This window comes from Cyclopterus lumpus, chromosome 2, assembly GCF_009769545.1.
Source record: "Cyclopterus lumpus isolate fCycLum1 chromosome 2, fCycLum1.pri, whole genome shotgun sequence".
Classification (NCBI taxonomy): Eukaryota; Metazoa; Chordata; class Actinopteri; order Perciformes; family Cyclopteridae; genus Cyclopterus; species Cyclopterus lumpus.
The window spans coordinates 7,451,731-7,477,594 of NC_046967.1; the positions used below are offsets into that span (position 1 = coordinate 7,451,731).

Below are 25,864 nucleotides of genomic sequence, written 5' to 3' on the forward strand. Positions count from 1 at the left end.
TCCAATTGTTTATTTGTTCTATGCTTTAATTTCAGAGTACATCGAGAAATTAAACTGTACATTTCAATAAAAACTGGAGAAATTGAGGTGTTCTAAAACTTTTAACCGTGTACCTGCAAACCCTCAGTGTGCCATGGCCACGGCGTGACTACATCTTCTTTCCATCAGAGTTAATTTAAGGTTAATTATTGTGGAATACAATAAAAAAAAAATGTAAAGTAGTTTTTCTTCATATTTTGCCATGGCTTCTTGCATCTTAAGTCGCCACCTACCGCTGCCTCATTATTTAATTAGAGAATTGTTCAAACTAACAAAAGCAGGTGGCTGCCTCGCAATGAGGGCGTGGCCTTAAGAAACCACCGCCCACTTTATTATGTGACAAACAACACAACCGGACTGGTTGGACGAGCACCGGCGGAGAAGAGCAGCACACGGCAGGGCGTGCCAGTTCCCCCCGGCAGTCATGAATGTAAGTACCGTGTGTTTCCTTCCATGTTTCATTGAGGATTCATAGTACTACCAAGTTGTCTTTGTAGTTTTTTTTTTTTTTTTTTAAACTTTGCTTGTTACAGAGCAGGAGTCTGTCTGCTTGGCTACAGGTGTTAAGTCCTGTGTAGATGTAATGAAGCCATAAGTCACATCATAGAACTAGAACAGAAATCATAAGTCTTTACCAGTTTTTAGATTGTTGTTGTTGTATCTGCTTGTGTTTTCTCCCCCCCCCCCCGTCCCCCCCCCATCCGAATTTGACAGAGCAGTCGAGGACGTGAAGGTGCTGAAGCAGAGGCCCGGGTACGGAGTCCTGGGAGACGTCTATGGGCTGTACAAGCAGGCCACGGTCGGCGACATTAACATCGGTGAGTCGCCCTCTCTGCTGACGTTTCTGCCGCGGTATCCACATGGATAGAGATCCAGTTTCTACCCACAGGAGGAGGACTCCAGGCGGGGTGGGGTGAGAAAGAATGCGGTCGAACACGTTTCTGTGTCTGAACACGATCCCAGAACGGATACGTTCACATAAAACCCTTCATTTGAAAGAAAAATGTTCCATTGAAATGGTGGAAAAAAAACAACTCTTTTTGACTGTTCACAAACAAAAAGTAACACTGACATGAATATTCAAAATGAGGTTTTTTTAAAGCGCCTCACTAAGTATTCCACTATAACATTAAATATGGATGGATGAATGAGCAAAACGCTACATTAAAGTAGCTAAAGTCAATATAAAAGACATGACTTATCTTACACTGTACATTTTATTCTGTCGTCACTTTGTTGATTGTTTATTTGTTGTCTACTGTTGTTGCTTGTGGTTTGTTATGTTTAACGTCCTATGTTGCACCACCCTAAACCTAGTGTGTGTGTGTGTGCGTGTGCGTGTGCGTGTGTGTGTATGTGCGCGTGTGTGTGTGCGCGTGTGTGTGTGACTGTGAATGTTTTAATTATTTTCATTTGATCTATTAACAACATTTTCCCCTTTTTTTGTCGAACATTTATCTCGCAAAATAAAGATTTCAATATTCCAAATCCTATAATTGGTGAAGAAATGCATACTTATTAATTTGTTTAAAAATAGTCGAATTAGTAAGTAGAATCAGACTAAAAAAATACCCCGTGTGTGTGTGTGTGTGTTTTCTGATGGTAGAATGTCTTTTACTTATGATACTTAAAATACATTTGGTTTCAGTCATTGATGGTTTATTTGCTTTTATGTCCACAGAGCGTCCAAGTATCTTTGACCTCGCAGGACGAGGAAAATGGGACGCATGGCAACGAAAGAAAGGTCAGAACTTTATGTAGAACTTTAAGAAAAGAAAGAGTAGATGCAAAACATAAAACTGATAATAATAAATATTCTACCTTTCACATGGATAAACAGATTTATTTATTTTTTTGTGCAAAAACCCACTGGTTTGCTTTTCAACCGGCAGGTCTGTCCAAAGAAGAAGCAATGATCGCCTATGTTGACCTGGTGGAGGATCTGAAAGAAAGATTTGGGTTCCCTGATATTATGTAGCCTTTTCAATGTCGCATCTCTCCTCTTGTTCTCAGTGGAAACTTAATAATATTGGCTGCACTCTTTGGTACTTTATTACTGTGTACGTCATGATGGGTTCAGATGCTTGAGAGCACAGAAGTCTGGAGTACTTACTGGTACTTTAAATTGGTTAAAACCCCCAAAAAGTTTGTCAAGGAATGGCAACACTGATTTGCTTTCTTGTTGAGAGCAGGAAAAAACAACAACAACCGGCTAGCCTTTATGCTAAGCTAAGCTAATCGTCCGCTGGCTCTAGCTTCATATTTAGCTTCCTGAATGGTATCAATCTTCTCGTCTAACTCTCAGCAAGAATGTGAAAAGATGTGTTTCCTAAAATGTCTAAGTAATGCTTTTAAGTGCGACTTCGATGTATTTAAAAATAAAGAGCATCTGTTTACAGGACTGGCTATTAATAATCAGATAAATAAACTTGTGCCTGATCTCCTCGAAGAAGCAACTACTCTGGCCAAATATCCTACACGTTACAAAAATAAATAATATAGTATTTCAACAGCATTTTATATATATATATATATATATATATATATAAATAAATAATATATATATATATATAAATAAATAATGCTGTTGAAATACAATTCAACAGCATTATAAACTAAAAAAGTTATAAAATAATATAAATATAACAGGAAGCCTGCGTTACAGTCTTTGGGCATTGAGTTCCACAGACATTCATGAAAAGATGCTGTTGCATTATGGGAAATGTAGGATCAAGTGGCCTTTTGGAGCTTTTACCATACTTGGGACAAAAGGGCGGGATATATTGGTCTCTACTTCATCAATTTGGACCATTCTTTTCCTAATCTGTCTCATCTTTGACCCCAGAACTTAATGGCGCGATACTAAACCTTTAAGTGTTTTTTCCAATTTTCTATCTGTTACTTCTGGACTTTAACAAATCATTTCCACAATAATCTTGTAACAGTATTGAGTATAGTCACCTACAAAAGAGTAGTCTGAGGCCTCCAGCTAACTAACTGGGCCTCAACAGTGCATTTCACATCCTTACGTCGCCAAATAAATGAATTAGAAAAATACCCATTCGACAGTATCAACCACTCAAGCTGCAGTTGTGCACTCTACGACCGTCGGCACTAAGCCAGGATCCATTAAATAAGCCAGGATCCATTAAAGTATCGACGAGGAGAGCGAGGAAATGAGCCGGCCCTAACTGGAGTCACATGTCCACCGTATCCACGGGGAGTCCGCTGGCTGCCGGGCTGCCTGGAGAGCAGGGCAGCAGGGACACCTGTGTGTGGGGAGACCCGCTGTGGCTGATGGAGCTGTGGTGCTGCCGGCGCCGGCTGGGGAGGTGCTGAGTCAGCTGCCACCTCCGCCACCTCCTCTGGAACTCATGCTGCACCTGGAAATGTGCACATCACATTCAAACCCCCCCCCGTCTGAATTTTACAAACTTGCCTCTGATTGGCCGAGCGGTTCTTACCTCTCCGTTCATGAAGCAGTAGAGCACGGCGACCACGAAACCCTTGGGTGATGGGAAGAGAGAGAGAGAGCGAGAGATAGAGACCAGTGAGTGTGAGGTTGTTGGTCATTGGTCGGACGCTCTGTCTCAGACATGTGACCCGTTTACCTGTGTGGAGGACAGAGCGAGCTCGGCAAACGTCCATATCTTAAACATGGAGCTGCTCACTTCAACAGGCAAGAAAACAAACAGGATGTAATGCAGACCAAACAGAGCCACCAGAAAAAATGTGGATTTGATCAGCCTCCTGGTGAAAGGAAAAAGGGAAAGGGCTTTATACCTATTGTACGGTGTCTTTGTATTTACATCTGTGTGTTATTTTACTGGGATTAGGAAGAGGCTCCGTCTCATCCTTTTATGTAAAATACATTCCCATCCCTATCCCTCAGACACGGCTTTTTCATATGTTAACCACTACCGGCTTCAAATCTAGTAGTGATCTCTACTCACTTATACTGGCAGAATTCATTCCTCTGTGCATCTGGCATGCGGAGTTTGTTCACCAGTATCCTCAAAAGGCCCAAGAAAAAGATGAGATTCATCTGAAATGATTAAAACACTGTTATGCCGTTTTGTCATGCAAATAGTTTAACATTTTGGGAAATTGGCTTTCTTGCCAAGAGCTAGATGAGCAGATTGATACCACTCATGTATGCTGAATATGGAGCTAGCTTCTGCAGTCAGTTAGCTTAGCATAAAGACTGGAACAAAGCACTGTACAAACTTGCTAGAAAGCTGATTTGGTTTGACCTTTTGTGGACAGAACCAAGCTAGCTCTTCCCCATGTTTCCAGTCTGTATGCTAAGCTAAGCTAACCAGCTGCTGGCTGTTAATTCTAATTTAGCATGCGTGTGTGGTGTCAATCATCTCGTCTGACTCTTGGCGAGAAAGTGAATACGTGCAACTTTTGATCATGTTTTAAAGAAAAAACTGAATAATGTTTTTTTACAGATATCGTCAGAAGGACTGGCACTCGAAGAATCCACCAAATCCATTCATGCTTCCTGGTTTCCCAACAGCTATGGCAATAAAAATGAGAAATCATAATAACATCATATGCCTGATAAATAGCACAGATAACTGCAAATGAACCAGTGAAACACACGTTTAACCCCCTTACCCCTCGTCTTCATAAAAATACTTGGCACATCCCCAGGAGACAATAACAATCAACGGTAAGCCTGTGGGATGGAAATAAATCTTGGGTAAACCTAAAGAGTGGGTATTTGTAAAGAGAGAGGGAGGCGCACTTGAGTTCCGTGAGCACGTGTCCCTACCCCAGCTTAGGACGATGTACCAGGCGAGGTGTTTCCTCAGGGAGAAGAAGGAGCGGCTCACCAGCGTGAACAGGAAGTGGCCCTCCGCCAGCAGCCAGCTGTAGTTTGCCAGAATGGAGTAGTTGGACAACGTCAGCGCTACCTTGCATGCCACCTGAGGGGAGAAGGTGTGTTAGTGGCGTGGTGGATGAAAGGGGACGACGAGACGGAGGGTTGTCCATCCAGCCACACCGGGTAGTAGTCACAGTGGTAGAGCTCCTCATCGGTGAACAGCAGAGAGTCTCTGACGAAGATGAAGATGGCTCTCAGGATGAAGGAGATAAACAGCTGGATGTGGATGTGGTTCCTGGTGCAGTGCAGCTTTCTGGAGATATATTAACACCCACTGTTTAATCCCTCAGTTTTCAGAGAACAGCCCAACCAATGCAATTCACCTAGGATGGCAAAAGAGAAAGAGATTCTCACCTGAACAGGCAGAATATGGTGACGGCGATGGAGAGGGAGATGAGGGAGAGCGTGTACCCGGCGGTGTACATGGTCTTCACGTAGGAGAAATACATGTGGGCGTCTGAGGACTGAACACGGGGAGGAGAGCATCACTTTGACAGAAGGACCGGTCCCAATTGACTTGTGTTTTGGGTAATTACAGGGGGCGATTCTACAATTTTATATTTTATATTTTATTTTACCAGAGTTGAAGTTTACATTTAATGTTTTTTGTTGGGTAAAATAAAGAAAAAGAAGCTAAATATTCTTTCTTGTTTTGTGTAAAAATGTGATAGAAATACAATATGCTAATATTTTACTACAAAAGACACACATAACTGCCCTGTAATGCTTAAACACTCTTCTTCCAGTCATAGCAGATTTTTGACAGAAGACACTTTAAACCTTCTCATTTTGAGTAACACAGATTTAATTAACTCTTTTTTTTAAACTTCACCTTTATACATTTGTGGCAGAAAATTAAGTGATGCTTCTAAGATACTCTCTAATTTGCTCACAGACACGAGCGCACACATAAATCAGTTATAGTCATTTTTAAATGACTCCAGCTTCTCCACCACCTCAAATGATACAGTGTGCACTTGGATAGTATAGTATTTTTGATAATGCAAAAACATTGGGTGCTTTAAGATAAAATAATCCTTTATTAGTCCCTCAGTGGGGAAATTACAGGATTACGGCAGCATTGCTCACAGTAATAAGTAAAAAACAAGTAGCATAATAACAGAAATAAGATAAAAGAGTAAAAACAAGAAGAATATTATATATACAGACGGAGTAGAAATAAAATAAAGTGAATAAAGTGTATAAAATAAATTAAAAAGTACTTAAACGTTTATAGGTTTATATTGGATACACTACAGGTACTGTATGCATATTAGATGACACCAACCTCTCCAAGAAAGTGGAGCGTCTCATTGAAAGTGTATCCGCATGCGTCCTCGTGTGGGATGAGCAGGTCCGTCCAGCCACTGGCGGTGCAGTTGCGGTGCACTTTATCTGCAAAATAGCAAAACAATCGTGTGTCTGTTATTGTTATAATGTCCAGACAGGAAAACAAATCTATCCTGAAAAAGTATATATCTATATATATTTGATCTGGTCGTGTGTGTGTGTGTGTGTGTGTGTGTGTGTGTGTGTGTGTGTGTGTGTGTATGGCATGTGGACTTTGTGCAGTAAAAAGCTGTACAACCATTACTTTCCCTCTTCAGGTGCTTCAATAAACATCTGCTTCAGATAATTCATCATGAAATCCATCATTCTCATCTCGCCACATAAACACAGTTTTATGGCTGAATGTTTGGATAGAGACCCACGTGAGGGGGATGGGGGGAGGGAGCCTTCTCAGTTCTTTAAGAAAACAAATCAGCTTCCTGGCAAATGATTAACTGGACTAGATATAATGGCTGCGCGTATGCGTGTGCGTGTGCGTGCGCGTGCGTGTGTGTGTGTGTGTGTGTGTGTGTGTGGACGCTCACCATCCGAGTTGAAGAACTCCGGACACGGCTGAGAGACGGTTTCCCCAAGAGATGCAGGTGGCCAGCAGTTCAGGTCATCCCACATTCCCATACAGTGTACGCTGATATTGTTTTCTTCATGCGTGGGTCATAAATCATACCTTTTTGTAATTCCTTTTTTATTTGCTGGGATTTTATAAAAATAATATAATATATATATAATAAAAAATAAATATGTTTCTGCAACTCCAAGACCTCCACATCTGGATTAATCCTTCATTTTAAAATGCAGTCTGCCTCGTGTGAATTACGTATTTCAGGGTGCCTTGTGTTATGTGACCACTAGGTGTCACTAAAACATTGCATCACTTTTCTGTAAGGTTCATCTGTTTTATTAATCAGAGATAAACATTTATTTGTTTGAATGGAAAGTACCAAACCTGTTTCCAGTCAATATATTGCAATATATATTACAATTGGTGTAAAATACACAACTTGTACATTATCAATACACTATTAACTCACCTGTTGCGTTGTGTGACTTATAAAGCAGCATATCTGCCATACACCTTTCCTCCTCTTTCACAAGGTTAACATGAGGATTGCACCCCGATGACGATTTTGCCTGTTAAATGAATATACAATAATGCACTTGATCTTAAGATAGGTAGATTTAAATAAACATGCATCTATTTGCTCACCTGGGGTAACAGTAGCACTCCAATAAGTCCAACTTTTTTCATTGTGTCTGACGGGTTCCTCTGTCCATCAACATAGGCAGCTACATCCGAACCTCAAGCCGCATTTCTGATTAGAAAAGCAAGCATCCTGCCATGCAGCAGATATATGAGGTCTGAAAATCATACATAGGACTACTCAGTGTCGGTAATTATGCACGGTATTCCTCGGGACAATGTACTATCAAGGCAGTTCTAATACAATGGCCACTTCCAGTGAGAACTTTCAAAATACTGTATACTTATACTAAGTTATATGTGGTGACATATATGTTGTGTATGTAGGCAGCAGAGCTTTAGTGAATACAAAAGGTGAATTCATAAAATATGTCTTTACTGTGTATAATCAAGAAAATGATAAAAAGCAATACGTACACAGTGAGGTTTGTAGTCTATGCTTTTACTTTGAAGGTGGAATGGCTAGCTTCCGGGGTGATTCTGGGTGTTGACGTAGTTTAACGGGACTTGCAGCCAACAGATCGCTCTCGCCGGGGTGTTAGGGTCCCGCCCATTCAGAGCACGAGCGCCTCTATGGCAACAGTAGTGTTTGGCACCCGGGTCCTCCTCATCAGCGCCGAGCAGCAGGTGTGTGGCGTTAAACACAAACGCTTCTGGCGCGAGCCCAGACGGAACGTGGCTGCTTTATCTGAACAACTAAATACAACCTGTTGTCTAAAGCTTAAGTAAGTTCTGAAGTGCCATTGTTCAAACGGGTTTTCATGAAATAAAACTCTTAATAAAGTGCGAGTTAAGTTAACGCTATACAGCTTAGGAACATTAAGCTAGTTATTTAGCTAGTTCGCTTCTTTGCTAACGTTGCACTTCGGTTTGCTACACAAAAATATATCCAGCTGTCAATTCATTTTAAGACAGCTAACCTATCTTTCTCTTTCTGACGGCAAAGTCAGCTGCTATATCCGAAATATGACGTTCATTAATAAACGTTAACGTGACATAAAGCTACGGTATATTGTATAAATATATTTATATTTATTTATATATATATATATGTGTGTATATATATGTATGATGTATATGTATGTATATATATATATATATGCATTATATATATATATATGTGTATATATATATATCATACATATATATATATATATACGTATATATATATGTGTGTTTGTATATGTATTATATATATATATATGTATATATGTATCATACATATATGTATGTGTGTGTGTGTGTGTGTGTGTGTGTGTGTGTGTGTGTGTGTGTATACACACATGATAACCTGCTGTCTTTCTGATTATAAATTCATAAGTTTTCCAACACAATATTTCCCAACACGCTGCTGTCTCCTTGTCTGTCCGCCAGCCTTCTGTCATTTCCCTGATGAGGAGCCAGAGCTGACTTCTTGGCCAGGATGGAGGTGGCCCCTCCTGCCCCGCAGACACTAAGGGAGCCCCTCAGGAGGAGGACCCCTAGGCCTCTGAGCCAGCTGGTGGAAGAGAGCAGGAGTAGAGCCAACTTTCCCAATCATCTACTGGAATCAAGTACATATTAAGCAAGACCCTCTGATAGTCTATTTATACTGTATTCAGCCTCACACTTTTTTTCTATCTACATATATTTATGTCGAACCTCTTCGCTTATTACATTTCACTAATTGCTTTTTCCCGCTTATAGAAATCTATGCCAAACTGAAAAGCAACAGCCTGATCCATGCAGAGCCCCCAGAGCTTCACTTCAGTGGGTTTGAGCTGAGGAAGGATTACATAAAGATCCTGGTGAGAAAAATACTGTGGCGGCGAGTTTACAGTCATTTATGAAAAAATGATCTTGCTTGATGGAAAGTGGTCATGGTTAAGCTGGAGTCACTTTCTGTGTCACCAGACTTGAATGCAGCATCCAGGGCTTTAAGCAGGAAGTGGACCTTGGTGTTAGGCCAAGGTGTCTGTTTAGGTTGTGTGGTAGCAATATTCCTAACATAAATGCATCTCATTTGGATTCCATCCAGGCTAAATTTGATTTAATTGAATAGGCACTAATTTTACCCCATATATACAAGATGAAGCACTGGATGTAAACACCAAGAATGTGGAAGCGGTTTTCTCAAGTGTACATGATTGGATGACAAAATTCTTCTCTCTTCCCCTCTCTCAGAAACTAATCAACATCTCATCTGAAGTCGTGAATATTCACATCATCCCCACCCAAACCAAGCACTTCCAAACAACTTATACCAAAAAGGTCTGTTTGAAAATACTTTTATTACAAATTGCTGACCTAAAACTAACATCATGACTCCACTTGTCAATTAGTGTTGTTTGTAACGATTCAACTTCGTTCCCATTTGTCTACCTTCCAAGTATCGACTCATCCCAGGCCTCGCCTACACACTGAAGGTCAGGCTCTGTCCCGACGAGTGGCGTTACTTCTACGATTGCATTCGGGTTCACTGCAAGGTCAGAATCTAGCCGTTTGCGCACCGCTGTGGCCGCTGCACTGCGGTTTTACACTTACATCTTTAGACTTTGGCCAGTTAGCAGTAGCTGGAAATCACAGATGAGTCTCAAAGGACGATATTTGTCTGGTAAGCAAACAAACACCAGAAACAGTTCCTAGCTTCCTTCACTCCGCTGCTTTGATGATACGTTCCCATGTTTACCTTGAGAGAGATCTCCTATCTGTCTTTCCTCCAGATCTTCTCACGTTTCCTCTCTTGTCTTGTTCTTTCAACCAAACCACACTCTTTCCAAGGGGGAAGAGAACCTGTTAATTCCAGTTCATGCTTACCCTGTCATTGATGACCTGCACATCCCTCCTCGTATCGACCTATCAGCCGTACCACTTGGGCAAAGGTGTGTGCGTGCGCTCGCTTCCCCCCACCCACCCATCTGCCTAAGGGCTTGGCTGTCTCTTTCTATTCTTCCATACAACCAAGCATGATTCCATTCACCCGTTGGTGTCACATCATAGAAAATTTTATTTTTGTCCACCTGTCTCTAGTGTTCGCTATGCTATTCCTCTGAGATGCAGCTGCCCCATTGACTTTGAGTTCCAGGTGTACGTTATTCAGCCCCATGAGGCCATCTCCATCCATCCCCTTACAGGTATGGACTAGTGAAATCATTTAATTTCACGTCAAGGATTTCAACGTGTTTGCGTTTTGACTTGCGCTCTATTTAACTGTGATACATTTTAGAATTTGCATTTAAGATAGAATGAATGAAGTCGTTTTTCCATCGATGGTTCTCATTTTTCTCACCATAGGACATAAGCCATCAGGAGAGCAGGTGTGCTGCGTTTTCTCAAAAGCTTAGACTGTTTGTGTATTAAACAAGTCGCCACAGAACTTGAAGGATACCTCTATTTTCCACTAAGCACTATTCATGGTCTGGGAAGCATCATAACACATGGCGGAAACCAGCACTTAGAATTACAGCTTCAGTTTTAACTTGCGTACTAACTTGGAATGAGAAGTAGAGATATGGATGAAGTGCTTTTGTTTTTTTCCTACACACACACACACACACACACACACACACACACACACACACACACACACACACACACACACACACACACACACACACACCATGGCCACGTAACACTACACTTTAAGATCAAAAAATAAAATACTCCTACCTCTTAAATTGTTTGCAACTGACTCAGTTTGGGGGAATTGTGTGCTGTGCGTTTAGCCAATTGTCGAATTGAATGAGAAGTTGAATGTTAGTTAGTCCTGATGGGTAGGTGGCACCTTGCATGGTAGCCCCTCCCATCAGTGCATGAATGGGTTTGAATGGGTGAATGATGACAAGTAGTGTGAAAGCGCTTTGAGTGGTCGGAAGACTAGAAAAAGTTCTATACAAGTACAGTCCATTTATATACAGACAGAAACACCTGCTCATCTCTGTGGTCTTGCTCTTCCAGGTGTGATACCAGCCAACGGTGAAGAGACGATCACGGTGACCTTCAGTCCTTTCCAATATGAGACTTGTCACGTCACCATCCAGCTGATCATCTCGCAGTTCAACACCAGACCGTACCTCTGTACCATCACTGGGAGCTCCGCCCCTCATGTAGCCCTCAGGTAATTACAGCGGTGGATTTTTTAGTAGAAGGATCCCCAATTAGCCAAAAAGACAATGTATGGATTTTCTCTAATAACCAGCAGGAGGCGACTCGTCTGGTTGCAAAAATATAAGTCCGCTTTTATAGAAATCTATGAAATAATGACTTTACTTCTCACTTTATTTATTACCTCAGTAAGCATGAGTTTCTGGTCTCAATTTCTAGTTTAAAGACTTCTTTAAATGTTGTTAATTTAGTACATTGTATTCCATTTAGCAGAGAATATACCATGAAGCGGGGTATTCTGTAGTGCGTGGCTACTTGGGGATTGACAGGTTGTTTTCACTTCATGAAGGTTAATTGTAGCTGTTCCAGTCACAAATGTCCGCCCTCTCCGGTCACTTTTTGTTGTATCAAAACAAGATAGCATACATTGTATGACTGTTACGCATCTTGTTGTTTTTCTCTCTGTTATCTTATGATACTATGCCATCTCATACTGCTGTCTTTGCTCCCTTCTCAAGTTCATGCCCACTCCGGGTTCTATTGACATTTTCAGCTAAAGTTTCTTTGTCATTTTTTGACGCTGAATGACTAATTACCAAGCACCACATCTCTGGTAAACATAATATTTAAAGTGGTGCTTTTGTGTGATTCTTTGGAGAGGAAATCATCATCAATTAGTTTGAAATTCGTGAGTGTTAATTGAGTAAGAATGTACTAAATTGAGGACATCCCTCATTTCAACACACATTGCTGTCATATAACAGCGTGAACATACTTTAGGTTGAACCTAACTTAGTTCTTCCCCATGGTGCTTCATTTGGTCGCCATGAAAAAAATTAATGATGGGATCAAATGGTCTCTCCTTGCTGTCCAGTAATGATACCAGCTCTCAGTTGTGTGTGCAAACTAATTACCAAACTAGCTGGTCCGTGCTGGGGAAAGATCAAGCACCTAACTGGATTCAACTGGAAAATGGGCTTGTGTGCTGATTAGAAGTTCCCATTCGATTGCCTGTGTGTAACCTAATGTTTAACTCCGTTCCCATGAGAAGGATGGTGCCATCCATCACACCGCAGTAGCTCTAGCCACCGCACCGTCTTGGTGTTATCTCGGCCGAAAGTTAATAATTCATGAAAATAGCTCGGTAGCTGGTGCAGTGATATCGAGATGGATATGCCTCCAGATAGATGTTTATCATATTATAAAACATTCCCCCTCTGTTTGTCGTTTCCTGCTGTGGAACCAAATAAAAGATGAGATGTGTGCTATTGAAAGATTAAGAAATGAATGCAAGAGCCAATGTTTCTCCAGCTAGGACCAGGGCCTGATACTCGCCCGTTGCTTAGTGTGGATGCTGTTCTTAAAATACACAGATCATTTTGATATCTCAGACTGACTTTGCTTCCATGTTACATTTTCCATTAATCTAATACCCTTGCAATAAATCCCTAAATAAACCCAGTAAATCTTCGGGACGTTTATGATGTTTAGCTGTTATTGTGTGAGAAGTGTTGAGTCAACTCTGTCGGTCAATAAAGACAGCGGTTAGTGATGCGGTTGCATCTATATTGACATGTCTTTTTTTAATTATCGTCCACCCCCCCATTTACATGAAGGGGACACTGACACAATCTGATAGCTGAAGAAATGTAAATCTAATGAAAATTAATTACCTGGCTTCTGACCTCGTTGCTCAGCCTCCCTGCCACCCTCACAGCCTCCCCACTGTCCATATATCATTGTATAAACACCCAATTTAGAGCCGGTCTCACTCCGCCACGTCCTGGACCTCAAAACAAAAAGCGAGCCAATTACTGTGCTCGCCACCACCTCCCCACTGTTTCATTTCCCCCATCCACTGTTTGTTCTTCCAGATTCTTCCACTAGCAGCCTCAAATTAGTTGCAGAAATTGTCACTTGCAGTCAATTGAGCATTCGATACTGATGAATCTATTTTCGCCCTTACTAATGTGTGCAATCCTGCCATAATTTAAAACAAGTTTTTCACCATAACATGTACTTTGGCGTTTACTTTTCTGCATCACAGTGAGCCGTGGAGAAAGTCGGGTCATGGAGTTGCAGTGCCTGCAGAATACAAAGGACCTTCCCCTGCCAGCCAAACGGCCCCTCAAAGTAAAACCAAATGCAGGTCAACTAAAGAGGCTGACAGATCAAAGGTAGTGTATGTGGTGTCTGATACGGTGAAAAAAGAGATTAATAGGTTGATTAATTCATTATTATGCTGTCAATAGTTATGAGAGGCTTTCCTGCACCTTCATGAAAAAGAACGAAGATGTGCATATTTGTCTCTCACATTTTTTTGACACTTCATTTTCGATTAAGAGAAGGAAAGAAAAGTAGTATTGGTACCGAGTATTATCCTTGCACGCAATGGGGTTCCTTGACAAAAGAAAAAAAAAATAATGTATCTGTCACTTTAATCTCAGTGAACATTCAAGTCTAGTACATTTTAGATTTTTCTTTCTTGTAGATTTGCGACTTTAATCTCTGATTATTACCCCCCCATCCCTAAGCTCTAATGTATTTCCTTTTTTTGACCTACGATGGCCCTAATACATCATCACAGTATAATAATATCTTTTGGTTCATGCTGTTATTTCTGTCCCTGTCCTTTAGACATTGACAGATCAGGCTGGTGTTAAGGCCAGACCGAAGCCTCCAGTAGATGTCTGCACTCCTGCGGGGGTGGCTAAGATGCTGATCAAAGACACCGATAAGCTCAGCTCTAAAGACCTGAGGGAAGGTAGACACCACCCAGTTTTACTGTTTTCGCGACATGCATGTCACCTCTGCAAACCCGCTGTTGTATGTTATGAGTTCACGTATTAGGGTCCTGTTGTATTCTGCTTTTGCGCAGTATCTTTTCTCTGAAGTAAATCGCATTTCAGGTTATTCAAATGTCTAATTTCGCTTTACTTCAGCCATATCCTGTGGCAGCACAGTTGTTCTGCAGAACAGGCAGATGAAGGAAGCCCTCTTCATGAAAAAGGTTCAACAAAACCTGAAGGATGAGCAAGCCAACCAGCTCAGATGGTAGGATTGCTCATCCTTCATCCTTGCTCATCCACATTTTAAGTTAAGAATTTACAGATACATGAAAGAAGATTATGAAATGTGTGTCTTGCTTGTATTGTCACATATTATTATTATTATTTTTTACCATATTGTTTGTTTTTGTTGTCAACATGACAACTTTATTAAAAATATATATTGTATTCAGGAAAGTCCATCTTGGTAAGGACCCCGTGTCAGAGCACACCAGGCGGCAGATAGCAGAGGAGAGAGAGATCGCACTGCATGAATACATGGTAAGACTTTCACTTCATGTGGACATAGAGAAACAGTCTGCCCATTGTTATTCTTACAGCTAGTTGTGTTACAGAACAGTCCAATATAGAGCAGGGGGGTGTTAAAGTCATCCAGACTTGGCTATCAGCACTTCCTGTTTGCAGTATGATTAGATCCACACTGTGATGTTCACCCTGTCATGCTGCCCCTGTGACTGATTGTTTTGATTCACAGAGGAAATATGCAGTTATTGAGTTATTTGAATAGTTGACCGAACTCTCACAGACACTTAACAGCACTTCCTCCCCCGACTCCTCTCTACCTGCACTGTTTATAACACACACACCGCCATAAAGTCTGCGTTTACAGCCTCATTTCACCACACTCTGGCTTTTGATGTGCTGTTATTATGATAGGATGATCTAGTACCTTCTATATGCTGTCATTGGAGTCATGACCGCAGGCCGGAACACAAAACACAAAAAGAGAAGCCGTCCTCCTCTGTTTGTGATGCTTTTCAGCTTTGTTGCTTAACCAATAATTTTGTTTCCAGGACACGAATTGGGACAAGGACATACGGTTTGACTTTGTGTGTTATTATCAAATGATTGTGCGATACCTTGACAAACCATTCCTACAAACAAACAAGGCCATACTCCACAAGATTAGTTGTCATTGTTGCTATGGTTTTGTAAAATTACGACATACCTCATGAAGCTTATTTCTTCCTGTGACAAAGAGACTGTTGCCTCTTCAGCCAAAAGATTTCAAGGCGTCCTTACGATAAAGAATAAACATGTTGGAAGATTTATTTTTTGTCCATCGGCCATGCACCATCTGTCACTGCCAGAACTCTGAAGGACTCCGCTTTCTGCTATATACCAACCTCCCTTTGTACTCTTTTGTTGTAGGTCAAAAGGGGAGATGGACGGCACAAGGAAGACTTTGCTGCTGGGAAGCCTAAACTTTCCTCCAGACGAGTGCTGTGTGAAGCAGGACAGGTGAACATTACACACCTGGGGGAGTGATGAAGATCATCGCTGTCTTCAGGATTTGAGCAGATTTAGGAGAGACTCACTCCCACAGACTCACACTCAGTGTCCCTCCATAGCAAAATTCGGAACCTCGTCTACCTCGTCTGCAACACTACAGTACTCACAATCTTCAGTTGATGCTGTGTAGATCAATATTTTGTCTTTCTAAATGTGTGGATACCTAGTCATTACACATCAAGATAATAAATGGTGTTTTTAACTGGTCGTGAATGAAATTAATCTGCAATTTGGTTAAATTTAACAGTCAACATTACTGTCATTTCTCCTTTTTAAATACTCCACGCTTGAGACCTTGTGAAATTTCACTTTATGGTCCTTTTCATTTGCACACGCCAAAACGAGCGCACGGACGCACGGAAGTCAGGAATAAGTGTGTTGTGACCTCTTCCAGGCCTGTGAGGGAGCCCCATCCTTCCAGGTTTACCCCAGCTTTCAATGGGAGCTGAGACAAAGAGCCCTTGGACTGTTCCAGCAGGCCGCACGCAAGGTAATCACATCCGAGGGCCGTGTAGTTACAGAGGTACATGTGAGGATGCAGACATGCATTTACCCGTACATAGATGCAAAGATACAGTACATGCATACACATGCTTTCCTCTTCCCTCAGGAGTGGACTAGTGTCTCTGTCCCTTTAATTCAGCCATGTGTAAATGCCTCACGCTAAATGTATAATATTCTTTACAGCACAGTCAATTTCCCTCTTAAAGCCCCAGGAAGAGCATGCCTCTTTTTTCCTAGTGGCAAGTAAAACACAGGTCTTTTTTTTCCATGTGTTTTGTTCTTTATGTGTAACTACGTCCATGTACCTTCATCTGAGCCTCAAGGAGGTGGATGTGACTGGCCAGGAACTAACGTCCCTGCACTGCTTTCTCCCTCGCAGATAGTGATCCGATGTCGCATGAACCGGAGACTGACCTGTTTGAAGAAACTGTCGGACAGCAGGAGGAACTTGCCCATGGCAAAGAAAGGTTTTGATTGTCCCATAATCTCCTCATTCAGAAGTAATCTCATTATGCCATGTCAGTAAAGCATGCTTAATTGAGTTAATTCCCCAGAGGTAAAATTGAATCCCCCTCTGGTTATTATGAGCGTTCTAGAACATACTTGCGGGCATCAGGGACAAGGCTATTTATGGTGCTGCCTGCATTTAATCATACATTAAATTATGCAACATTTCTCACTGACCCTGACAAATAAAAATCTTAAGAAATTAACTTAAAAAATAAAAGTAATAATTGTCTCACCTTTTTTCCGTAGAAGAGGAGATGACTTGTGATCTGAAGATCTCGCAAGACAAAGTCTTTGCATTTGCTTTCCCTGTTTTCTCTAATGAAGATGACCCACTGGTGAGTTTATTTCATAGCTTAAATCCTAAACTACCTAAATGGGTTCTGAAAAAAAAGAGTGCACATTAAACCATTTTCATTCATTATTCTTCCCTTGAAAGATGTCTTTGATCTAGCCGTGGAATCAAAGAGGAAGCTCACTTTCCCGAAAGGCCTCCAATTGAGCAAATAATTCCACTTGACTCCTTAATATTTTCAGGCTCCTGGTAATTTGGTCCCGTTGCCCGTGGATCCTGTTGACGTGACTGTGACAACACGCATTCCTCTCTTCAAGCTTCAAGTAGGCATTCATCGCAGCACCTGGTCATCCAAACATCATGCTTGCAAATCAACAGATGTGTTCTTCTCAGCAGCAGCAGTGGTGGAGAGTACTTGAGTGTGTTTACTCAAGCACTGTACTTTTATTGTACAAGTATATCCTTCTACTCCACTGGAAATATTGGACCGCTGGACTGAACTACCCAAAGAAGGCTTTTAAGGACTTTAACTGGAGTATTTCTACATTACTTATTGTAATGGTACTTTTACTTAACTCTCACCAACTCCAGTCCTTCTCAAATATTCATTCATTTTCAGAATTTTAGCCCTTTAAATAAGTGTTTAATAAGTCTAGGATATGTCAACAATTAGCCAACTTGATTTAATGTTGTGTGTCATTTTTGAAGCAAGCGCTCAAGGTTGAAAGCCTGATGTAATAGAATGCATGATTCTATATTTATTTCATTGGTTTCAAGGGGAACATTTTTGTCCTTAAGGGACCAACTGTCTGTCAATATTTTGGCTACACAGTTACTTATAAGAAGGGCTGAGTGGGAACTTTATAATTAATAGGAAACATAGCAATGTAAAAACATGCGCTTGACATTCTGCTTATTGATTTGTTCTGTCACTAGGTTCCCCAGCACTATAAGCTTATGGGCTATCGGTCTGTGTCAACCTGGGATGCTTTTAACTCTTATATGCCCACCACTCTGGCCAGACCACTTCGCACTGGAGCCCCGGTAACCCTGCAGTTCTGGATTACAGCATACACATTTCAATATTAGAGAAATATATTTATTCATTTATTTATAAAAAAAAAAAAAGGTTTCTCATTGCATTGTTGTCCCTTTTTTTTAGGACGAGCTGGTGCCCAGTGAGGTCAGAGCGCAATCTCCCGCGACAGTGGAGTCCCGAGCATGGGAGGGGCCGCAGCAGGAAAATGAGAAGGGGGAAGCGACGGCGGCCCGTCTCTCCTTCAGCGCCCCCGAAGCTCTGCTCAGACCTTTTCCGGCAAACCCACTCCGAATCTTCGTATGGCTGTCATTTACCATCATTGATTCAAAGTCTGAAATGGAATATTAAGTGTGTTTCTGTATGTGATACATGATGCATATCAGTGTGATATAACTCCTCTTGTTTCTGTGTTTATTTCATGCATTTTAGAACCCAGATCCAGGCCTGCAGACCTACAAACCAACCCCCAAGTACCTGGAGAGTGACCCGGAGTTCCACCTCTGCCCTCTGTCCAGGTAATAACAACACATTAGTAAATAGATATTTATGGTTATACACGGTCTTTGCTTTAGGAAAGATAGGTATTCTCTGTGCTTACATTAGATACTGCACAGCTATAGACCTGATTGTTCTGCTTTCTATATGCAGGTATACAATCCCTGAGAGCAACATGTGTGGCAGAGAGACACGGACCACACACACTCCGAAGTTTCTGGACCACAAGGTAATTTCTTTACTTTGCACTTTGAGTTTCCTAAAACCCAGTTCGGAGAAACAGACTGGAGAATCAGCGATGCTGTGGACGAGGGCAACCAAAAATAAACTATCAGTTTAAATATATGCTTTAATTGGAATATTTTCACCACTGTACCTTTCCGTTCCGACTGGGAACTGAAGCAGCTATCTATGCTCTCTTCAAACAACAGGAGGTGATCACAGGGATCATGACATGGAAGGATTTTGATTCGCTCGCCTTAAAGTATCTGTCCAACCAACCTGCTTTTACCAGTGACTGGGCCCCACGCAGGTAGGCCAGAACTCAACTTTACGTGGTAAAATGTCAAGTTGTACCAGAGCGCCCTCACACTGTACCGACCACAGCCACCCAGAAGGTAAAAGACATATAGTATATATATATAACCGCAGAGAACCTCCAACTGGACTATGGTGGGATAAAAAAGTACAAGTACATGTTTACACTACTCATTGTCAGGAGTAGCATTTTCATTCATATGATATAAAACGGTAAAAAGAGTAGAGTGCGTCTCATTGTCCGCCCCCCGTTTGTAAGACGCAGGCTTATATTACCGGTACTGGTTTAACAAGTGGTCACTTGGAGGAGACATTAATCTTCCTGGAGTAAATATTTTTCCTGTCAAATTGCCAAGACAAAGCTTGAATATTAATGGGATCCCATTCATCATCATCTTCAAAGAAACATGACTGCAGTAGCGACTGCCCTCGTACGGTCTCACCGGCGTTGACGGTCACATTGATGTTCTGTTGATGATTCAGGGCTGATTGCTCACCGCGGGGGGAGTTTTGGTCCGGCTGCTCTAGTCGGCGACAGACTTGTATTTTGTTGGATGGTGATTTTTACGTTGGGAGCCCATATGTGAGATGTGTGGCTTTTACTCCTGTAGTCCCGACTTGTTTATTTGCACAGCTTGCAAATCACTTCGTTCACTCTCTGTGGATCTCCTTTTTGTTGTTTGGTTTGAAAACCCCAAAAATCTCTTATTTTTCCCAAGGAGAGCAAACATCTTTCCCGCGGGAGTTAGTGCTACACGGGTAATAACTAGGGCTGTACGTAATAGTTTGAAGCTTCATTCGTAACGTTGGCATTCAAATTATTATTATTAATAATTTATGTGCAGTAGTCCTTCTCTTCCCATCTCTGCCGTGGCGAAAGTCAACACACACACACACACACACACACATACACACACACACACACACACACACACACACACACACACACACACACACACACACACACACACACACACACAGCCACAGCGAGTGACGTGGCGAAAGTCAACATGTATTGAAAAAAATAAATGTAATTGTTTCCAAAATTCATAACGGGCATAATTGCATATCGTTCTGTAATCGTGGACAAATATCGAGGCCAACCAATATCTCCTCCTATATAAGATATATGAATGCTGTCCAGCAGATTTGTTCAACTGTGTGCTATGCAGCCTGTCAAAGGGATTACCGCTCATGAATGCTCAACATTCTGGTTCTGACCCTTTCAACAGAATTAATCTCATGTACATTGTAATTTCTCTTGCGTGAAACAATTTACAGTCCTCATTTGACAACATCCCCCAAGTCATTAGGGCAGCAACTGTTTGCACGATGTCCTTGTGAATGCGTGGGTTTGAATCCGACTCCGCCACAGCCCCTGTCTCCTCACCTTTCTGTCTACTTCCCATTTCTCCTCCCCTTCCCGGCGTTACATAATCAGATGCCTGGCAAGGCGAGGTATCCCCTTTATGCCTGTCAGCACGGATCTGCGCGATGAGATGACTCTCGCCCGGCCTCCCTGCTCAGTCTTATCCGTTTTCCACCTGTGCATCGGCGGTTACACCCACAGTCTCTCCGGTTATCTTACCAACACAAACAATATAATTCATGTCAGGTGGCAATGATGGAAGATGAGAGTGAACTTGAAAGCAAGATAAGAAGAATAGTGTGTGTTTCCCTGATGATGAATGATTAAAAGGATTCTGTTGTATCTTGACTGGCAACAAACTTTAAAACGGTGACCCATCATACACCAGTTTGATTCAAATACCTACTTTTGATTTAGTAATTTAGTATCAAGTCACCTAACCATCCACTGCTCACGACCTGCTCGGCACCAAATGTCAGACACCGTTAAGAGACCAGCTGGTCAACATAGTGGAGCGTTTAGCGGCTTAAGAGACAGATATTCCCCTCAGGAGTTGGTGGAGACTTCAAACAGAGCTGAGAGGGAGTGAATACTGGACGTGCATTCATAAACCGCTGGCTGGAAACGTAGCAACTGTTTCCCAACAAGTTTGCATACTAAATACTGCATACTACATACTCGATCCCTATGTAGTGCAGACTACATGAACGTGTTAAGTGTGCCGTTACCAGCAGACTGTTCACACTGAACTAACATGTCTTCTCTGCATCACATGTCTGTATTGATCGGGATGTTACTACTCTTCTACTCAACGTTATATTTCCCAGTATTATTTGACGCAGAATAAATATAATTTATTTGACTCTTAGATATTCTACAGTACATAATGTTTGTCATCTTCTCCTGCTTTTACTCTTAACTGTATTTTAATGTCTCTTGCCATCATTTTCAATTATTTTATCCAACCGGTTAATTATTTTAGCCATTTGCCCCGCAGTCCACCATTACATTTATGTACAGTAAGCTCCCGTGTCATTTCCCGCGTACATAAAATCCACGTACTATGCAGCTGGAGCTACTTACTCATTTTGATGTCCTACTTAATATGAATGGACGGCCATTTTGAATGAAACCGACTTATTTCCGCTGCCTGAAATTGGGACGAAGGTGATGCTGCAGGTTTGATCTTTAAACACAGTAACAAGCAGGTCTAGCTAAATGAGCTAGCTGTCTCACACATCTAATGTCTGCTTGCTAACATATGACCAGCTTAAGCTAAGGAAATAAAGAGGTGATGTGATATATGGTAGTCTAATAAAGTCTCAAAATGACTCGAATGTACTTCAATTGCAAACTGTGCTCCCATGTCCCCGCCATTATGAAGTTTCTGTTCAGTGCCTGGGGGCAGGGAGGGAGGGAGGGGGGTCTCCAAATCCAAAGCTGTGGCTTGTCTGTGTTTTAATTCTATTTTGTGCCCGTAAGTGGCATCAACTTCTCTCGGGAGATCTTTTATCATTCCCGATCAAACTGCGATTTCAAACAACCCAAAGCGGTCCTTTCATCTGAGTGAGATGGAGTAGATATCCGACCATTATCTCGTTCCGGTAATGTGCGGTCTTACTCTTCAGGGGAAAAAGCAGTGTGTGTGTCCTCCTATAGGTGTGTCGACTACAGCACAGATATACTTCCACTCACAGCCCCGCCTCCTCTCACCGGCCCTCCTGCTGATCTGCCGCCACTGACGGACAAACCGTAAGCATCGACATCCAGTGATCTTCTTGTCAGAAGCTCTTCTCTGGTACGAACCGCTCAGACTATCTGTTTGTCTTTGTTTAGATGCAAAGGCTCAGGAGTGCAACTCACGCCAGAGATTATCAGAGCAGAGTTCTTGTCTGCAAAAGCTCTGGTCTCCAATAGCAACCTCACCAGCCGAACAACAGTCAGGTAAGTCTGGCACGATGTGTGTGTTGCTGAGGCAAAGATCACTCATGCAAGACTTTTTAGGAGTGATTGCTTATTTACATGAAGGAAGCGCCTCCTATGTATGAATAATATGACTGTTTACGCATCGCCATATACAGACAGATAGATTTAAGAAAGGGAGTCTTCCGGATAAACCAAACAATGAAGTGAATCAATCTTGTACCTGGAGGTCCGTCCAACAAAAGCTTCCTGGAAGCAGAAACACTCGGATGCTTTCATAACAAGGAAACAGAAGGAATTTCAATCTTGTTAGTCATTATCTTTCATCATGTATCAAGATTGCGTTGTTGGTTTCATAATGGACTTCCATAATTGTAGCAAAGACTCATCATTGAGGATGAACTCTGAATGAACTATGTACCTTCCATGTTACAGTCAGGAGCTAACATGAATTATAATCATGCAAATTCACCATCCAAGTCTAGAAGCTTATGATAATATCCCTTGCAAAGGGATTCCTTGACAAAACATCAACCATTTTAGTTGTAAATGCATATTGTGCATTTAGGCCATGACTAATCTTGAACATAGTTTTTCTCTCTAAATAAAGGCAATTTTAACCATATTTTAACAAATGAATATTAGGTCTGGCTAGGATTACTGTAATTTGAAAATGCTGCATTTCTTAATAAATACGTTATCTTAATGCTGTTTATTAGACTTTAAATGGATTTTTTATATAGATGCTTGATTATTAATGCTGAATCAGGCTCTAGTTTAGCAACCAGTCCTCTTAACCTGAATCCCTCCGTCTCTTTTATTGGTAACGTTGAATCGCTCCGTCACAGGCACCAGAGGGAGCTTCAGGTGGAGGCGACCTACAGGTCTGAGTGCAACCAGATGGGGAAACGAGTGATGGCCAGGCTGAAGCACTTTGGACTCAGAACTTCACCAGGAGAGGACTGTGAATAGGCAAACCCCCCGTCCCCACCACACGCACACACACGCACACACGAACACACGCACAGACGCACGCACAGACGCACACACGCACACACACACACACAACCAGAAACACCTTCAAATACGCTCTGTGCACACACACACACACAAACAAACACACAACCAGAAACACCTTCAAATACGCTCTGTGCACACACACACAAACAAACACTACCAGAAACACCTTCAAATACGCTCTGTGTGCGCGCACACACGCACTCACACAAACACTACCAGAAACACCTTCAAATACGCTACACACGCCTACACCCTGAATAAAGACAATCGCAGAACTACAAATACCATCCTACTCATCGATATGATACTCTACATTGTTTGCCTCGCCACTTCCGTAAAATCAAACCCAGTTCCTTTATTGCCCACGTATAAGCCTCTCCCACCACCTCCAAATTACAGGAAGCTATTCCTGCAAAGCCGGGAAATTCGTTACCCTTCCACCCACACGGATCCATGTATAAGCACAGTTACAGTATATTACAATGAGATACCTAACATTACTGACTACATTTAGTTGAAAATGATAATTCTGCATCTCCAAGCTGTAGTTGAAGGTGTCGTAGAAGCAAGTGAGCAACAAACAGCTTATTTCCTTTAACCTGTGTCGTATAGCAAACAGTGTCATACTGGATTTTTGGGGAAAGATAAACATGATTGACCCTTTCTGATGTAAATGCATTTGCATTAAAAATTAATTCATGAGTGTTGCTTCTGGTTTTGTGATGAGATTGCTGTTGTTCGTAACGCTAAATGGATTCTTCATATTGATTTGTGTAACCACTCGCTGAGCCAAGGATATTATTTCTGAATGAATTTGAAACCTTAATAGTTCACTGTAATATAAGCTTGTATTCATGTGGTTGTAAAAAGAAAGCTCCTCCGGCCAGAATTACATTTTTAAAAGAGCTGACATCCTGTGAACTCACTGGGACGGAGTCCAGCACAGTCCTGTGACCGTGCTCACCCCTAGAGGGCGCTCCAACTCTGAGTTTCACAGTTAGAGGAAGATGTCCACATTTATTTGTCCTCCACTGAGTGTGTGTGGGTCTGTGCACTCACACACACTCAGTAGAGTGCACACTAATGGTAGTGTGCTGAGTGGAAGGACACTGCTTATTTGAACTCCCCTATATAGACACAAACACTCACATTTCACATACTTAATAAAAACAAAAGCATTTCTTTAGACTTGAGGTTGGACCCACATGAGTACCAAAGCCTATAGCCAAACAGTGACGTGACAGTAGAGGTGGGGTTTAAGAGATAGAGCTTACACTGCAGCGTAAAATAGAAATAAATAATCCATTGAGAAATTCACTGTATGTCATTGTATTTTAGCGCACCAGTACAGGTTGAGACGTGGCAAATCATCATGGGAATAAATACTATAGCTACATATTTAATTAAAGCCACAGCAATGGTACATATTGAATAAGTAATGGATGGTGTAATAATAGTAACAATAATGTGTGTGTGTGTGTGAGTGAGAGAGAGAGAGAGAGAGAGGAAGCTGTGTATGTTTGATGTGTACGAAGAGACGGAGAGAGAATGAAGAGATACAGTAGTACAGCCTATTACAGTCTGTTTGTATAATTCATTCACCCAGCAGTCAGAAGCTACCATTTCCAGTAAAAATAAAAAAACTTGGTTTCTTTAACGGGTCACGTAACCGTGAAGCTTCCACCCCACGAATGTACATTTCTTTTTTCTTTTCCTTCGACCTGATTGAAACATTAGGGCGAACAAATTGACAGGGAAAACGGGAAGCGTGGCTTCAGCCAGACCATTTGTCGGCCCCCGGCATTCAAGAAAATGGCCTCGCCCAGTTGACACAATGACCTTGCCATCCAGAATGAAAGCAAGAGGGTCGTTTGTGAGTCTGCTTCTGTTCTTGTCTCTAAACTCCATCGGCCACGATTTACAACTCAAACCAACAACAACCTCCCCCCTTCTCGCTCTCCCTTGAACGCACTCGATCACCGACTTCCTCTTGGTGGCTTCTCACTTCACACATTTCAGTGAATTACTCCTCAAACTTCCTGGGAGAGAGCTGTGCCTCACAGTAATGGCCCCTCAGAGATACAACGTTCTCCCTGAAAGTCTTTGACTGGCAACCCGGAAACCTCTGTCACAAGCTGAAACACGTTTGGTCCGACGTTGAACAAAGTCTTTGGCGCAGTCCGTGTTTGGAATGGCTTCAAGTAGAGCTTTTGAATGTCTTCAAGACCTGATTTGTTTAGCCTTGACTACAAA

The 25,864-nt window shown here is 41.8% G+C and overlaps 3 protein-coding genes across 3 annotated transcripts; 2 read left to right on the plus strand and 1 right to left on the minus strand.

Annotated features, from left to right (window-relative positions):
- Positions 1-392: 392 nt before the first annotated feature.
- On the plus strand, positions 393-2,437 carry LOC117741450 (acyl-CoA-binding protein-like). The gene is made up of 4 exons (XM_034548515.1): positions 393-469; positions 737-857; positions 1,721-1,783; positions 1,932-2,437. Exons 1-4 carry the CDS (start codon positions 464-466, stop codon positions 2,015-2,017), a joined length of 276 nt encoding a protein of 91 aa, XP_034404406.1. The 5' UTR covers positions 393-463; the 3' UTR covers positions 2,018-2,437.
- Positions 2,438-2,674: 237 nt separating this feature from the next.
- Positions 2,675-7,526, minus strand: LOC117744502 (vasoactive intestinal polypeptide receptor). The gene is made up of 13 exons (XM_034552850.1): positions 7,485-7,526; positions 7,309-7,408; positions 6,805-6,918; positions 6,219-6,325; positions 5,285-5,394; positions 5,051-5,183; positions 4,820-4,973; positions 4,663-4,723; positions 4,492-4,561; positions 3,993-4,084; positions 3,651-3,789; positions 3,504-3,545; positions 2,675-3,422 (listed from the first exon to the last, which is right to left on the minus strand). Exons 1-13 carry the CDS (start codon positions 7,524-7,526, stop codon positions 3,237-3,239), a joined length of 1,350 nt encoding a protein of 449 aa, XP_034408741.1. The 3' UTR covers positions 2,675-3,236.
- Positions 7,527-8,901: 1,375 nt separating this feature from the next.
- Positions 8,902-23,563, plus strand: cfap221 (cilia and flagella associated protein 221). Its single transcript, XM_034551986.1, has 25 exons — positions 8,902-9,031; positions 9,165-9,265; positions 9,642-9,728; positions 9,848-9,943; positions 10,239-10,339; positions 10,488-10,591; positions 11,415-11,574; positions 13,609-13,738; positions 14,199-14,325; positions 14,504-14,615; positions 14,803-14,890; positions 15,782-15,871; positions 16,317-16,412; positions 16,806-16,893; positions 17,183-17,271; positions 17,471-17,551; positions 18,165-18,272; positions 18,391-18,399; positions 18,481-18,564; positions 18,697-18,782; positions 18,916-18,991; positions 19,194-19,294; positions 22,328-22,420; positions 22,505-22,612; positions 23,440-23,563. Exons 1-25 carry the CDS (start codon positions 8,902-8,904, stop codon positions 23,561-23,563), a joined length of 2,469 nt encoding a protein of 822 aa, XP_034407877.1.
- The last annotated feature ends 2,301 nt before the right edge of the window (positions 23,564-25,864 follow it).

Coding starts and splice junctions, on each gene's coding strand:
- LOC117741450 (XM_034548515.1), top strand. Junction 858..1,720: donor GGTCGGCGACATTAACATCG/GTGAGTCGCCCT, acceptor TTATGTCCACAG/AGCGTCCAAGTATCTTTGAC. Junction 1,784..1,931: donor CGCATGGCAACGAAAGAAAG/GTCAGAACTTTA, acceptor TTCAACCGGCAG/GTCTGTCCAAAGAAGAAGCA.
- LOC117744502 (XM_034552850.1), bottom strand. CDS start 7,526: ATGAAAAAAGTTGGACTTATTGGAGTGCTACTGTTACCCCAG. Junction 6,919..7,308: donor TAAGTCACACAACGCAACAG/GTGAGTTAATAG, acceptor CCACGCATGAAG/AAAACAATATCAGCGTACAC. Junction 6,326..6,804: donor GGAGTTCTTCAACTCGGATG/GTGAGCGTCCAC, acceptor GCTATTTTGCAG/ATAAAGTGCACCGCAACTGC.
- cfap221 (XM_034551986.1), top strand. CDS start 8,902: ATGGAGGTGGCCCCTCCTGCCCCGCAGACACTAAGGGAGCCCCTCAGG. Junction 17,272..17,470: donor CTAATGAAGATGACCCACTG/GTGAGTTTATTT, acceptor TAATATTTTCAG/GCTCCTGGTAATTTGGTCCC. Junction 18,992..19,193: donor CGAAGTTTCTGGACCACAAG/GTAATTTCTTTA, acceptor TTCAAACAACAG/GAGGTGATCACAGGGATCAT.